General features: G+C 35.7%; 1 protein-coding gene across 5 annotated transcripts in view; it reads left to right on the forward strand.

Moving 5' to 3' along the window:
• CLTC (clathrin heavy chain) overlaps positions 1 to 17,192 on the forward strand; it is a 65,981-nt gene that overhangs the window by 29,829 nt on the left and 18,960 nt on the right. For all 5 annotated transcript variants that reach the window (XM_067714520.1, XM_067714521.1, XM_067714522.1 and 2 more), the window contains exons 8-18: positions 455 to 655; positions 3,066 to 3,218; positions 3,711 to 3,833; positions 4,666 to 4,803; positions 5,049 to 5,213; positions 5,360 to 5,540; positions 7,196 to 7,359; positions 11,583 to 11,708; positions 12,343 to 12,485; positions 13,940 to 14,174; positions 16,704 to 16,826. In XM_067714520.1, the coding sequence (XP_067570621.1) occupies positions 455 to 655; positions 3,066 to 3,218; positions 3,711 to 3,833; positions 4,666 to 4,803; positions 5,049 to 5,213; positions 5,360 to 5,540; positions 7,196 to 7,359; positions 11,583 to 11,708; positions 12,343 to 12,485; positions 13,940 to 14,174; positions 16,704 to 16,826 (1,752 nt within the window). The remainder of the gene's footprint in view (positions 1 to 454; positions 656 to 3,065; positions 3,219 to 3,710; positions 3,834 to 4,665; positions 4,804 to 5,048; positions 5,214 to 5,359; positions 5,541 to 7,195; positions 7,360 to 11,582; positions 11,709 to 12,342; positions 12,486 to 13,939; positions 14,175 to 16,703; positions 16,827 to 17,192) is intronic.

Consider the following 17,192-nt stretch of genomic DNA (forward strand, 5'->3'; position numbering starts at 1 on the left):
TTATCTGTGATAGCTACTGATTTTATTTCTAAGAGTTGAAAATTAAACAAATCCTGTTCAATTTATGGTAGGAAGAGTTGTCTCAAGTTGAGCTGAATTTATCCTCATCACCTTTGTATTATGTTGGACTGAATTAACACCTTACTCCCTGAGCAGTGTAATGAAATTTCCACTTAACCTAATGTGAACCTGGAACAATATCTAGTTGTAACTATTATTGTCTTACACATTGACATTATTATAATTAGGTTGGTATGTTCCTGATTCAGGATAATCTCATAACATTGAACCAGAAGTGTGACTGAATCTTTACTATTCAATATATTGAAGATTTGAGGTTTGGTTTTAGTAGATGGAATCATGCCTTTAAAATTGACTTAAGAGACCCATGGAGTTATTAGTGTGATGTTGGATCATCTTTAAAAGGAGTCTGTAACATTTCTGTTTCTTAAAGGGAATCCTTCGTACCCCAGACACCATCCGTCGGTTCCAGAGTGTCCCAGCTCAGCCAGGTCAAACTTCTCCCCTACTTCAGTACTTTGGAATCCTTTTGGACCAGGGCCAGCTAAACAAATATGAATCCTTAGAACTGTGTAGGCCTGTACTTCAGCAAGGGCGGAAACAGCTTTTGGAGAAATGGTTAAAAGAAGATAAGGTATATTAACTTCTGTTAACATATTTTTGCTTTGATTAAATACTATGTTAGCAAGTTAAAAACATAGGCTGTGCCAGAACGTCTCCATCCATTATTTATTGCTTGTAGGAATAGAACAAGAATAAACATTGCATGAGATGCATAAACTTGTTTCCTTTTGAAAATGTATTTATTTTGTGGCATGTTGAGGGTAGGATATCTATTTTAAAATGGAATCCAGGATTACTTGCTTGGTGGTTTAAACTACTAATCTGGAAGCAAATTGCTATCCTTTTGCTTTAGGAAAAGCTTAGTGTGAGATGCTTTGCGCATTCATATTTGTCAACGTATGTAACACTCACTTGGACCTAAGAATGTATTCCTTTCTCCCACATCCCACACTTGATATGCCCAGTAGTTTCAACCATACAACATCATATCTTTTCTTGTAGAACTTCCCAGGTATCAAAACTGTGATATTTGCTGCTAGTAACCATGTTTGGGTGTGCAAGGGAAACATGTTATATAAAACGTTGGCTCGGAAATACGTTAACAAGACAGCAGGGCTGTCTAATTAGCAGTTATACAGATTCCCAAAGAGATTTCGCAGAATGTTAATTGGCATTACCTGAAAAAATATTTAACTTAGTTTCTTGAAATTATTTAACTATAAATCTTTAAAAACTGTTGTTAACCAGCTTTCTTTACTGTAAGATTTCTCTATGCCTTTTAAATTCACTCAGTACTTACTAATTTCTTTTTACATAGAGTATCTAATGGTATTATGTTTTCTGGAGCACATTATGGAAAATGTGGCTTATTTGTAAGGCAACTAACAAGTTTAAACAATCCTTTAGTGGTATTATTCCTTTCATACTTTTCTCCACAAAGTGGCAATATTGAATTGCCATGTCTTATGCCAGTGTCAAGAACTGAGGTGGTACTCTTTATAGCACTCTGAGTACTGAATAACTTTTAATGTTAGACCTTTTGGCTTTAGTGTTATGTTGGTTATATTTTTACATTACTAATTGTAAGTCCTTGTTTCTTGACCCAGCTTCTGGCAGTCTTATAGGATATTGGAGGATAGTACTTCGGAGTTGGGATGCTTGGACAGGAGTCTGCTGAAGAATAGTTAATAGCCACATAGCGAGTATTTGAGGTCCATCCTAATTGCTTAAGATAAGGGAGGATGGGAACAACCAAGGTAACTGAGTTGACCAATATAAGTGTGAAAGCTTTTTGGGTATCATTACCTTTTTTGGCGAATGGTCACATAGGATTCATTTGTGGTAAAAAGGACACTGGTCAACTCTTCATTAGTTAGCGTGTTTGGTTGAGAGGTGTAGACTCTGAGAGAACTTCTCATTGAATGTCAGTGATAATCATAGAAAATCAACTCTAGTATATAAAGCAGAACTCTTTTAGAGAAGCTGCTTTCCAGATTGGGCAGCTGACTAAGGCAGGTTGAATAGTACAGAGGAGGGTATCTGCATGTATACCACCTAAAAATTCTAAAATTTTTATCTGTTTGACCTCTTGAAATTAATGTCCTGCTTTATAACCTTAAATCCAAAAATCAAGAAGATAATGAAGCTTAGATCCTTCAGACATACAGATTATACCCTAATTTTAGTAATGGTCTTTATGGTAAGCCTCATCTGGCTCCTTGAATATCAGATTTTCATTTCATAACATTACATTAGGAGCTGCATTATTCTTGAAAAATTAAGACCATGTGGGTCTGATATCTGAATACTCTCAATAGTTAGAGGAGCAAGATTCTGCTTTTTAAGTATTTATATTCCTAACAAGGTAATTGGTAGTATCTGTACATGTGAAGTCTTGGTGGGTTTTTATCCTTGATTAAGTAGAATGTGTGGAGAATTCTGAGTTATTGCTGTGAATACAAAATCAAGAGTCTTGGGCTTCCCTGGTGGCGCAGTGGTTAAGAGTCCGCCTGCCAATGCAGGGGACACAAGTTCGAGCCCTGGTCCGGGAAGATCCCATATGCCGTGGAGCAACTAAGCCCGTGTGCCACAACTACCGAGCCTGCACTCTAGAGCCCACGAGCCACAACTACTGAAGCCCGTGCGCCTAGAACTCGTGCTCCGTAATAGGAGAAGCCACCTCAATGAGAAGCCCGTGCTCCACAACGAAGAGTAGCCCCTGCTCTTCGCAACTAGAGAAAGCCTGCACGTGGCAACGAAGACAACACAGCCAAAAATAAATACATTAATTAATTAATTAATTAATTAAAAAATCAAGAGTCTTTATAACCACAACCCCTGCATATTTATAATACATTCTGGGACAACTGAGAAACTAAGTGCCTGTCATGTTAGTTTTTATTTATATTGGAAGTAGTGTCAATTGCTGATTTATACAGCAGCTCATGGCTTACTAAACAATCTCTTTTTCCTTTGGACAGCTGGAATGCTCTGAAGAACTGGGAGACCTTGTGAAATCTGTGGACCCTACATTGGCACTTAGTGTGTACCTAAGGGCTAATGTGCCAAATAAAGTCATTCAGTGCTTTGCAGAAACAGGTCAAGTCCAGAAGATTGTTTTATATGCTAAAAAAGTGAGTTCAATGAAACAGATTCTCCACATAAATTCATTAAAACATTAAGAGAGAAATTAGCTTATAGTAACTCTCAGTGACTTTAATAGTGAATTTCCTTAAATATTTATAATTACTTGGAAAAGTATAAAAATGCTGTTATGGCTCGCATATAGAATTACACTTCAAAAATGGAGACAGTTACTCTTGCATGGCTTATAGAATTTAAGCTGCTAGGGCATGTTTAACCTGTTAGAACAGATTTTTTTGGTGGTCAATGAGACTGAATAAGCCAATTATAAAAATGTATAGCTATTTGTTCAAATATGTTATCACCAAGGTGGCTATTTGTCTTGTATAAACCAAGATCAAATTGAGCATCTAAGTTAAAACTGAATTTGTATTTTCACCATTAGCTCTGTCTGTAGTAGCAAGATTCTATTGCAGAAAAAGCCTTTAAATGATATAAAAATGGAACTTTGTAGCAGGGCTTAAGTTTTTGTCTCTTTGTAGGTTGGATATACTCCAGACTGGATCTTTCTGCTGAGAAATGTTATGCGAATCAGTCCAGATCAGGGGCAGCAGTTTGCTCAAATGTTAGTTCAGGATGAAGAACCTCTTGCTGATATCACACAGGTAAAGGAGTTAAAATGTATTTTGTAGAAGTATAGAGAATGGGGGAGATCTGAGTTTAAACAACTTTGGAGAAGAATGGGTTAACTTTTTTATCTGTAGAAATTAGAGCTGTGTTGATCTACATAGATAAACCTTAAGTACGTTACCAAAAAAGCAAGTTGCAGAAGAGTGGACAGTCAGATACCATCTATATACAGTTCTAAAACATGCAGAACAAATACCATCTCATTTAGAGTGGTATATGTGTTAAAAATATGAAAAATATATGGGAATAATAAAACACAAAGGATAGCCGCTGCCACTAGGTGAAGGGAGAGGGAAGAGATGCATATATGAAGTGGGAGTCACAGACTCTTTCATTTTTATGCTTTTGTATATTTTAAATAGTTCATCAGGGAATTCCCTGGCGGTCCAGTGGTTAGGAGTCCGTGCTTCCACCACACGGGGTACGGGTTCGATCCCTGGTCGGGGAACTAAGGTCCTGCATGCCGTGTGGCGTGGCATGCATGCATGCATGCATGCATCAATCAATCAGTCATCAAAATTTTAAATCTATCAATTTATATTCTGCTATTATATAGTATCTTGAAATATTTTGTGGTTGTTTTTACTAGAACTAAAAGTAACTCCAGAAGACAAAAACTTACTCTTAAATTATGACGTTATGCTGTCCAAATAATATTCTTTAAATCTGGGATTTGATCTGGCAGTGTTTTATATGTGAAGAAAGGGATAATGTTTCATTTCCTTTCATTTACATATATTGTCAACAGTATCATAAAGCAGCTTTTAAGTATCTTAAAACAATTTCCTTTAAATCTTTTTTTTGCAGATTGTCGATGTGTTTATGGAATACAATCTAATTCAGCAGTGTACTGCATTCTTGCTTGATGCACTGAAGAATAATCGCCCATCTGAAGGTCCTTTACAGACAAGGTTGCTTGAGATGAACCTTATGCATGCACCTCAAGTACGTGTTTTCATGCTTTCTAGGCATGTTTCCAACACTGCTTTTGTAGTTATTCAGAGCTTCTTAGATTATTTGAAGCTACTGACATGCCTGTTCCTCATTTTAGAAAATTTAGCTAACATTCTTTTGTACTTTCTCTCCTTTACCAATTAATTCACTGTTGAATCTTAATATGTAATCTGCATATGGAGTTACTGATATAAATGGAGTAGTAAAAAAAGCTCATCCTTTTTATGGTTTTATAGGTCGCAGATGCTATTCTAGGGAATCAGATGTTCACGCATTATGACCGGGCTCATATCGCTCAGCTGTGTGAGAAGGCGGGCCTCCTGCAGCGTGCTTTAGAACACTTCACTGACTTATATGATATAAAGCGTGCAGTTGTTCATACCCATCTTCTTAACCCTGAGGTATTTTAGGCTCTTACCTAACTATTAGTTATGATTAATTGGTATACCGAAAATGTGTTTGTGTTACTGAATGATAGTAATTTCATACCACCATTAGGTTTAACATTGTTTCATTTATTTATTTACTTATTTATTTTGTCCTCTAGTGGTTAGTGAATTACTTTGGGTCCTTATCAGTAGAAGACTCCCTGGAATGCCTCAGAGCCATGCTATCTGCCAATATTCGTCAGAATCTACAGATCTGTGTGCAAGTGGCTTCTAAGTATCACGAACAACTGTCCACTCAGTCTCTGATTGAACTTTTTGAATCTTTCAAGAGTTTTGAAGGTAATTAGGAGTTTGAGTTGTTTTAAATTATTTAAGGTAGCCAAGAGGGTTATTGTTAAACGGACAGTGTCATAGGCTATATGGACTTGTCATAGGCTGTTGGAAATTCTTTCTACAAGCTTACTTTGATGGGATATTTTAAGTCGTCTTATTCAGTAACTATTGTCAGGCATATTCTATACCAGGTTCTATACCAGGTTCCAGGGACATGCGGTGAAGAAGACTGTCTGCATGGATATTTTATAGGTGAATTAAAGGCAAAATTTTAAGATACAAATATATGTAGTAGCTTTGTCATAATTGTATAAGATGAAAATACTAATGATCAGGTATGTAATGATTGTGTTTATATTGTCTGACTCTTATAATGGCAAACGATTCTAGCCAAGGAAATTTTGTGACTTGTCCCTGTAGCAGGTTTTCTCAACCTCAGCGATACAGACATATTGGGCTGGATAATTTGTTGTGTTGGGGGGTACATTTTTGTATGCATGCAGGATATTTAGCAGCATTGCTGGCTTCAGTCCACTGGATGCCAGGAGCATCAGCTCCACCAATTGTGACCACTAAAATGTCTCCAGACCTTGCTCAATGTCTCCTGGGAAGAAAACCATCTTGCCCCCAGTTGAGAACCACTGTTGTGCTGAGTTTTTTTTTTTTTTTTTTTTAATTGCGGTACGCGGGCCTCTCCCGTTGCGGACCACAGGCTCCGGACGTGCAGGCTCAGCGGCCATGGCTCACGGGCCCAGCCGCTCCACGGCTTGTGGGATCTTCCTGGACTGGGGCACGAACCTGTGTCCCCTGCGTCGGCAGGTGGACTCTCAACCACTGCGCCACCAGGGAAGCCCTATGCTGAGTATTAATGTAATCACTGTTGGTGGCTTTTAGGTTCATTAGCTAAATATATGGTCTCTACTTACCTTTTCTTCCCTCTTCTTGTAGTACTGCTCTAGACAGAAGGAATAAGCGATTCCTACTAGTTTTCTTAATTTTTTCAGTTTCTGTGTTAACTGTGCACTACATTTATACTGTTCATTCAGTACAGTAGCCACTAGCCACATGTAGCTATGTAAATTTAAAGTAATTAAAATTGAATACAATTAAAAATTTAGTTCTTCAGTCACACTAGCTACATTTCAGGTGCTCAATAGCCACGTGTGGTTAGTGGCTACTGTATTAGATAGTGTAGATATAGAATATTTGCATCATTGCAGAAAATTCTGTTGAACGGCACTGCATTAAATTCTTTTTAAGCTACTTTTGTGTGTTTCCTATTAACTGCGTATAGAGAAACACCTGCTATAGTGGACTTCATTTAAAATTTCTCATATGGAATATGGTATGATAATTAGCTTTGATATTAAATAGCTGTCACCTATTTCTCAACTACTAGAAAACATTGAATTTTCTGTTCTGTAGGGATTAAAGTACAAATCCATTTATTGAACTGATTAGTGGACTATTTAATATTCTTATTGAGCTTTTTGAGCAACCAGTTTTTATTTGGGACTATTCAGTATAACTGTGGGGGTTTTTGCTTGTTTTTTAAATTGAGGTATAATTGACATAATGTTTTTTAATTGCTTAAGTATTTTTCAGGTCTGTCGTTCTCAAAGGTACACCTGTGCTTAATTTCAATTATTTGTTTCTTTAAGGTCTTTTTTATTTTCTGGGATCCATTGTTAACTTTAGTCAGGACCCAGATGTGCACTTTAAATATATTCAGGCAGCTTGCAAGACAGGGCAGATCAAAGAAGTAGAAAGAATCTGCAGAGAAAGCAACTGCTATGATCCTGAGCGAGTCAAGAATTTTCTCAAGGTAAGAGTAATGCATTTTCTGGTTGGGTTGAAGATCGGCAGTTCTGCAAAGGTTTGCTCACAGTTTTAAAATATTTTTTTCCCCTAAAAGTGAAATTCTTAGCATTCTCAAATTGTATGCTGAATTATTTCTTCCAAATTTAATATTCTGTGGTTTCCTTTGAAATAAGGAAGGAAATTGGTAAGTAATACTTAAGAATGACCATCTGTTTAAATGAAGAGGAAAATAACACTATCTCTAAGGAATTTCCTTTCTTTCACTTTAATTTTAGAAGAAAATTTTTGAAAAGTGATTGTAGATGCTCAGTGTTTAGAATATCATTTAGGCTCTTTTTGAATATTAAGATCAGCTTGCCCTCAGTGTTATTTTAAGGGGCCTGTATTATATGCAAAGGGTTCTGTTGTGTAAAGGACATAGGTTAATCTCTGTCGTTGATTAGCCTAACTCTAGAAACTAAATATTAATCATGTGTAATTCATAAATTGAAGGTACAATTGAACAAAAAAACCCTCAGCTTTGTGACACGAATTTGGTTATGGAGAAGTAAGAACTGCCTGTGTTGGAATGAAGAGTAATTGTTTGAAGATTCTTAGACCTTTACAGCATACCTGAGGGCAGTTAATTTTTGTTTAATGGTTAACTTAACTTTACCTTTATTCTCATACCTACTAATTACTTTGTGAGGAAGGTAAGACTTTAAAATTGGTAGTCGTTTATAAAAATTAGGAAAACTACAGAACATTCAGATCCCCCCAAAATACATATTTACGTATTTTACATTTATATTAAAAATATATTAAATGATTCCAGAGATTGTATATAAAGTTCTTAAGTATTTTTTTCGTCTGGAAGAATTTTAGATTGAAACTAAAACCAAAATGTTCATTGTGCAATTTAGTAGGAAAGAACAGGCTTTTCTTACTCCTACACTGATCATTTTTAGATAATCTATAGTTGTTTTAGCTGATTCTTCTTCTGAAGAACTTAATACCTAGATTAAATAGCTAAACCCCTAGGTGTTTTAGTGTAATGATGTAGTTAAAGTGCTGAAGTTGCCCTATGTTTTATATTAAAAGATAAACATTCCCCAGAAGTATAGCTTTATAATGTCTTGGCCATCATGAATATTCTGCGGAGCCTGGCTAGTATATGTTTGAACCCATGACTTCCTGGTGTCAGAAAAAAAACGTCCAAATGAGAAAGATTTGATACTCTATGCTTGACTAGTGTACCCATAACACCAGTCCAGTTCCTCCTTTGAGTGACAGTACTGTTTCCTTTTTTTAAAAATACCACCAGATCCACACTGATTTGTTTTCATTAAGCTCTCAGCTTTTATGCTTCAATTGTAATTTCTTGAGCATTGGGTTGTAATATTTGAGTTGTCATATATATGTAAAGCAGGACTAAGTTAACTATTTTCACCTAATTATGATGACCTTGAGCGTCATAAAAAACCCTCAGGAAACTAGGATGTGGCCGTCTTACATTGCTTATTCCATGAGATCTAATTAGATGAGGAATCCCCCTCCATACTTGTGAATTGGATACAAGTCTAATAGAGGAGAGTGGATGTGAATTATGGGCTTTTGAAAAGTCAGACATGGTTCAAATTCCTTTTCTTTCTATAAAGCTGTTAACCTCAGGCCAGTTAACTAAGGTGCCTCAGCCTTGGTTTCTTCAACCACAAGCTGTGTTTATCAAGTACCTTGTATGCCATAGGTGTTCAAGTGATAACCGTGGTTAATAAGCTGTGTTGGTGGGCCTTGGAAATAACGTATTGTCAGCCTTTCTAGCAGGCAAGTTTTGTTTCTTTTTGGTTTTAAGTTATTCCTGACTCCTTGAAGGAATTTTAATACCAGCCTGAGTTAGAGGAAAAAACCTAGTCTCTTATCATTAAATAATCTGAGATGGGAGCTCAGTGCTAACATGCTACTATTGGATATTCAGCCTTTCACCCCAGTAATGAGAATGAACATACTAAACCATTTACTCACTTTCCTTATTGATCTGTAGTTTGTAGCAGGTTGCTACATTTCATCATCACTGTTATTAAACTTCATTTTGGAGTTACTAGCTGTATTATAACTGGTGTTGTATGCAAACTGTGATAATAAGAAAAATACTTCTCTGAATCTAATCTTGAACATTAGACAAGTGCCAATTACATGCTAGCCACCAGGAATACAGAGGTTGATAGAATATGAGTTCTCCTTTAGAGTAACCTGTAAGCAGGATGAAATAGTGTCAGTAGCATTATTTGGCTCGTGCCCTAACCTTGTGGAACTGTAGCCTTGCATAGAAAATGTAAAACTGTTCTTTAGACCCATGCCTCTTGCTACCTTTGATCTTATTTTCCAGGTTTTGTTTCAACCTCACTGGCCTGCTTGCTATTCCTGGAACTCCCCAAACCCTCTGCTGCCCCAGGGCCTTTGCTTGTGCCCTTTCCCACTTACCTCTCAGACCTTCATGACCTGCTCCCTTACCTTCTTTCAGATTTCCAGTCAAATGTCACGAGAAAGGATGTCTCAGATTACCCTGTCTAAAATAAAATCTATTCCAGTTCCATCCTCACTTCCCCCTTGTCTTGTTCTCTTTTTCTTTATAACACTTAGCATTGTCTCTTCCCACTAGAATGTAAGTCTCTTTGGGGAATGCTTACTTTGTTCCCTGCTATATCTCCAAACTTTACGTTTAAGAAAACCTGAATATGTTTATATAATTGCAATTTTGATCCTAAAATTTCTAATCATAATACCTAAAGGGTAACCTTTAAATAAAAATTTTAAATATTAATAGCATTATTTTCATATATGAAATCATATGCAAATTTAGGTAATCAAGAAAGTATCCCAGTTTTTGTCTGCTTTTTTCAAATTTAAATTTTCTTTGTGAATACAAATAGTTGTCTTTTGCAGCAGAAATCTTAAACCACCCACGCGTGAGACTAGAATACCTAAGTAATCTTAGATTACTTGCCAAGTATGTTTTCTCCCTAAGTGGTAAAATGCAGAAGGTAATATTTTATATGTATATTAAACAAGATAAAGAAGATTAGTGTGTTGATGTGTGTTTAGTAGGAAAAACTTGGCCTGCTAAAATCTTTTGCATAGGTAGATCAAACATTCTCTTTAGAAATGATTATAGCAGCTCTTAGTACAGAGTTTCCATGGTGCTAAATAATACTTGCTTTAGACTTTCCTTGATGGGAAAAATCTGCAGCTGGACTTCCACTTCAGATTTACAGCCATTTTTTTGTTTGTTTGTTTGTTTAATTCAGGATTTCTTATGACTCCAGATTTAGTTTAGTGTTCTCTGAACACTTCATAGATTAATTATAATTGTTTATAATTGGGTGACTTATAAGTGCTAGACTTAGGATTTATTCTAGCCTTGCAAATAACGTTTTTTGTGGCTGTCATTGAGGAAAGTCCTGTCCTGCTTAGTTCTTCTTCAGTAGACAATCCGTAGAGGAATCATTTACTGAGGAATGTTTCACTGTATATAAATGAATTCCTGATGGAAACTGTTGTTTTTTGTGCTGTACCTAATGTCTGTGGAATGTAACAGGACATGTATCAGGTAAATGCCCAGTACAGGTGTTACCTACCTGTCTATAACATCTATGTCAATCTGTAAGTAGAATTATAGCTTGGTATTTGTAACGGTAAAAGCAGTTGGCAATTTAAAGATGCTTTAAATGCTTTTTATCTTTTAAATCTTTTTTTTTTTTTATAGCAACATGTGGTATATTTAAATTCATGGCCATCACTATCATGCTGCTCCTTTTAGGCTTCATTATAACAGTGTTAGAAGACGGCCATATAGATTGGAATGGGGAGGGGTAAAAAGTCATCAGTTTGAAACAAAAGTGAGCCAATATGCCTAATTTTGACAGTGTGACTATACCTCTTAAATCAACTACAAATTCAGTTGTTACTATTAATGAAAGTAGTCCCAGTATGATGATTTTATATCCTGAGCGCCACTGATGGCTCACAAGTCTTGTTACTTTTTTTGTAAAGGATTGTATGTGGAAAGGACCTGGTATTTTGCTGTGACTCTAGGTATTACTTCATAAAAATTTATGGAAACTGGGTTGGGCACTTTTAAGAGTAGCCAAGTTTATGTGAGCCTCTCCCACAAGTGTAGAACAGATTCTCATATTTTACACTGATAAACTCACAGAAGAAGAAAATTAAGGTTTCTTTTTTTTTTTCCAGGAAGCAAAGCTAACAGATCAGTTACCACTTATCATTGTGTGTGATCGATTTGACTTTGTCCATGATTTGGTGCTCTATTTATATAGAAATAATCTTCAAAAGTATATAGAGATATATGTACAGAAGGTAAGTAATACTTAGATAACTTTAAAATATAATCTTGTAGATTTTACTGCTCACACTGGAAATCTTCATCCTTTTGAAACTCTGTGTCCAGTAAGAGTGGTCTGCTACAATGGCTTTCAACTTTTTTTTTTTCCAGCAGAATCCTTTCTTTGATTAAAATTTTACGTGCATTCCAAGTAGGTAAAACAAAACAGAACTGCTGTAGTTGAAAAAATTGAGTGGCCTACACCCTACTTATTTGATAGCCTTTGTGGTATCCGTATGGAGGCCATAGGCTGCAAAGCATAGTATTAAAACCATCTTAAATAAAGATATTAGAAACTTCACCTTCTAACTCCAGAAATAGAAAGGCAGTTTTGCTATGATGGAGGCCTTTTGTTTTCACAGTCATTCTGTGACTTTAGCTTCTTTGGACTTATTTGTCCTTTGGAGCAATGCTGAAGTAATTAATTAACCAAGGCAGACTTCCTGCTAAATATCTTTGTCTAGTTGTAAATTTAGACTCAGTTTATTACTGAATTTTAAAACTGAGCTTGAAGAGGGAAATGAGTTTTATTTTTTAAAACTCCTTTTGGTTTTGCTTATTAGTAACGTAATGACATTCTTCTTCTTCTTTTTTTTTTTTAAACCATAGGTGAATCCAAGTCGACTTCCTGTGGTTATTGGAGGATTACTTGATGTTGATTGCTCTGAAGATGTCATTAAAAACTTGATTCTTGTTGTAAGAGGTCAATTCTCTACTGATGAGCTTGTTGCTGAGGTTGAAAAAAGAAACAGGTGTAGTACTGTTTTAATCTTCATAACTAAAGATAAATTATTAGTCTCTTTTAGCTTGGTAATGAATAGAAGTATGACCTGTCAGTTGCCTAAAAGCTACTCAGTAACTCATGGACCTTAATTCCCTGGAGATACCTAATTTAGAAGTGATAAGCTAGCTGTAGCTTGCTCTATTTCTGAAAAAAAAACAAACAAAACTGTTTTCTGAACTATTACAGCTGTCATATAGAATATCTGTTAATCTAGTTGATCACCTTCTTTGCATATTTATACACAGAGTCAAACCATGTAGCTATATGTTTTTAATGTAAACTACGTAAAAAGCCTCCTTTTGGTTAGGTATGATACCACCATATTTAATGACTAATTCTTCTCTGATAAATTCTTCTCAAGCATGACAAAAGAAAAGAGTTCCCTGTGTAACTCTGGGTTAAACTCATTTTTAAATTGAACCTTGATATGATAATATGAATTATGAATTTCCAGTAGAGGAGAACATAGTGTGAGTGCTTCTAATACTTATACAGTGAAGTCTTTTTTTAGCCAGGACATTTTGTGTTCAGAAAGTGCTGATGTAGTAAATGAGGTTAGTGGGTTGGTACAATAGTAGGAGGTTGGTATAATAGTAGGAGGTTACTGTAGCTATGAAAAGGTTATCAAGAATGGGGTTTAATTTTAACCTGAGGTGGTACAGGTGTTCTGCTAATGGTATTCATAGAGTTTATATCTGAATGTTTCAAACATTCAGAAAATGTTTGAGAAATTTTTAAAGTTTGAGACTAAAGTGATTATAGGTTGTAACAATTTTGTTATTTAAACCATGGTAAAAGAGTGTTGGTCATCTGGACCATTGAAATATAAGCTATAACTTAGCAAAACCATGGCCCTTGGTGGAGTGATTGTATGACTGCTAGAGGTATTAAAGCTAGAGCTTCTAAAGCTACCAGATTTTTTTCCCAGTATATATTTAGGGTACTATTTCTTTTGGCTTTAGGTAATGTTGTATGTTACTTGTGTGAAAATTAAAAGGAACTTCAGATAATCAGGCCTATTTTTTCATACCACATCTCTATCCTACTCCTAAACAAAACTTATCCAAAGTCCAGCCATTTTGTCCAGTTTTAAGAACAATCTATGAACCTATAATCTTCTTTTTTCTATATCCTGTCTAGATAATGTAGCAGATAGATCTGGGAGAGTATGAAAGACAGTCTTATATATACCTTCTGTGTAATCTTGGGCAAATCATTTAACCATCTCCAAGTCTTAGTTTCGCAATTTGTAGTAGGCGTGTTGAGAATTCAAAATAGTGTATGGGAAAGTACATTATAGACCATAAGGTACTTACATAGTGTGTCAAGAATGTGCTATTTATAATATAATATGTGTATATGTGGGGTTTTTTTGTGTGTTTCTTTTCCTTTTTTTTTTTTTTTTTTTTTTTTTTTTACTAGATTGAAACTGCTTCTGCCTTGGCTGGAGGCTAGAATTCATGAGGGCTGTGAAGAGCCTGCTACTCACAATGCTTTAGCCAAAATCTACATAGACAGTAATAACAACCCAGAGCGATTTCTTCGGGAAAATCCTTATTATGACAGTCGTGTTGTTGGAAAGTATTGTGAGAAGAGAGATCCACATCTAGCCTGTGTTGCTTATGAACGTGGCCAGTGTGATCTGGAACTTATTAATGTGAGTACTGCTAGCTGAACGTGTACAGAGAAGACTGCATTTTTTTTTTTTTTCAAAGTAAATTTATTTATTTATTTTTGGCTGTGTTGGGTCTTTGTTGCTGTGTGTGGGGTTTCTCTAATTGTGGCGAGCGGTGCTGCTCTTCGTTGCGGTGCGCGGGCTTCTCATCGTGGTGGCTTCTCTTGTTGCGGAGCACGGCCTCTAGGCGCACAGGCTTCAGTAGTTGTGGCACGCGGGCTCAGTAGTTGGGGCTCACGGGCTCTAGAGCACAGGCTCAGTAGTTGTGGCGCACAGGCTTAGTTGCTCCGCAGCATGTGGGATCTTCCCCGATCGAGCCCACGTCTCCTGCATTGGCAGGTGGACTCTTAACCACTGTGCCACCGGGGAAGTCCCAAGACTGCATTTTTTTAAAAACCTGATATATAATGTTGGATTAGTGAATTTTGAGAGTTTCAGAGTGGTTTTAGGTAATATGGAGCATCTTTGGAAGATACATGCTCTTTTAAAAAACTTTGCTGATAATTATGAACTTAAACTGGCTCAAGTAGTTGATTAAGCTTATATTCACCCATTAACATTTAACCCCGCTAGTTTTATCACTTATGTTCTCATACACTCATATGTACACACACACATATGTATATGTTTATATATATGTGTATGTATGTATAGACACATCTAAATTTTTAACCATATGAGAATAAATTGCATACCTCATGGCCTTATACCTCTTCATTGTGTATTTATTAAGAATAAGGATATTCTCTTTCATAACCACATTGTAGATGGCAACCTCAGTCAGTCTGACCCAAGTAGAATACTTTTTACAGTCTGTTTTATTCCAGTTTTGTCAATTGACCCAGTAATGTCTTTTAAAAGAAATTTTTTCCCTCCAGTCTAGGATTACATATTGCATGTACTTGTCATATCTATCTTGTCTCTTTTAATCCAAAACAATTCTTTACACTTTCTTTGTCTTTTATTGACAGACATAACTGTAAAAAGTCTTTTTCTCTATGTGTAACTTTTTATTGAGGTAAAATTCACATTACATTAACCATTTGAAAGGGAACGATTCAGCTGCAGTACATTTACAATGTTTGTAATCACTACACCTCTCTCTAGTTCCAAATTTTCATTGCCACATGAGGAAATCCAGTCCTCATTAAGCAGTTGCTCCACATTCCTGCCTCCTTCCAGCCCCTGACAACCTCCAAACTGCCTTCCGTCTCTGTGGATTCACCTATTCTGTATATTTCTTATAAATGAAAAGTCTTTTTTAAAAAAATAGAATGTTCTTCGCTTTGAGTTTCTCTTATCGTTCCTCCTGATTAGATTTAGATTGTACGTTTCCATCCAAAATTTATTACTTAAGTGATGTTTTGTTTTTCTCATGCTATAACATGCAGAAGCACCTAATGTCCTTTTGTCCTTCATTTTGGGGGTCACTTTTTATCAAGTTGTCAATTTCTCCTATTGTATAAATAGATTTCCCCTTGCAGATATATTTCCCCTTGCAGATATTAAGTACTTTGTGAAGAGACATTTAAGACAATGCGAGAATCCTACTGTGTGTGTGTGTGTTTGCGTGTGTGTGTGCGTGCGTGTGTGTGTATGTATGGCTCCCCTGCCCCCCAGTTTTGAATCTATTGATTCTTATTCAACCAGTCTTAATGTGTTGGTTGCAAAATAATGATTTTCCAACTTTATCCCTTTCTCCGCATTTATCAGTCAGCATGCATATATTCATGCACTCATGAGTTCTGTGGGTTATAATCCATTGTTTTGATTTTCAAATTACTCCAGTTTTGACTGATAAAAATCCCATCAACCTGCCTCTCATGGCTTTGTGTCATGGTCTCATTGCTCTTGGAGCACTTTTTTGTTTCCTGGCCCAACAAGTTATACCATGCTCATTTTATACCCTCCCCAGCCCTGGATCATTCATTTTTCTGGGGAACTTTGATCCCTTTTAGTGGGGAGTACCATTAGAAACCCAGATCTAGGCTCTAGTTATATTTCCTTCTAGGGTCTTCCAGTGGTCAGAGCTAGGATATAATGCATCTATGTACATACACATTAATATATGAATATATGTATGCATATACACATGGGAAAATAAACACACAAGAATAGTTAGTAAAACACTGAAAAGAAACCTATGAAGGTGCACTAGCCCTACCAGTTATTAAAGCACATTACAGAGCCTCTATAATTAAAACTTGGCATCCTGGTGCATGAATAGATAGTCTAGTAGAGTAGAATATGAAGTCCAAATATAGATCCCACATCAGGGTGCTTTTTAAAAGCCTCCAAAAATTAATAAGTATGTTTTTTCTGTTGATTGAATTTTAATAAGAAAAATATGGTTGTGACCTATTAAAGATACATGTAAAAGTAATGGATTTTTTTTTTTTGCTATAAAAAAATAAACTAGGTATAATGATAGGAAATAACCTTTTAAAAGTAAAGTCAGTCTATAAAAAGGTTTTATCTCTTACCATGAAATTAATCTTTAATATCATTTAGGTTTGCAATGAGAATTCCCTCTTCAAAAGTCTTTCCCGCTATCTGGTACGGCGAAAAGATCCAGAACTGTGGGGTAGTGTGCTGCTGGAAAGCAATCCTTACAGGAGACCTCTCATCGATCAGGTAAAATTGGCAAATGTGTTTAAGGCTCATCTTTTTAACTATGAATAACACCTTTTGCCTCATCATATACCAAATATACTCAAATGGATCATATTTAACTATGAGAGATGGCAGTAAAAAGTAGAAGAAAATAAAAATTGTACTAAAATATATATATATCATAAATGTTAACAAAAGTGAAATATATCTTCTCGAAGAAAATACATCCCGAAAGAGAGAATTTAATTATATAAGACTTCCTCAATTCATCATAGTTAAAAGGATAACAGTAAATTAAACATTTAATAAAATGAATAAGAATTGCTATTTACTAATACCTGAGAAGTGACTCAGTTGATTAGAAACGTTCAAGACAGTGGTAAATCA

Source organism: Pseudorca crassidens, chromosome 19 (assembly GCF_039906515.1).
Source record: "Pseudorca crassidens isolate mPseCra1 chromosome 19, mPseCra1.hap1, whole genome shotgun sequence".
Lineage (NCBI taxonomy): Eukaryota > Metazoa > Chordata > Mammalia > Artiodactyla > Delphinidae > Pseudorca > Pseudorca crassidens.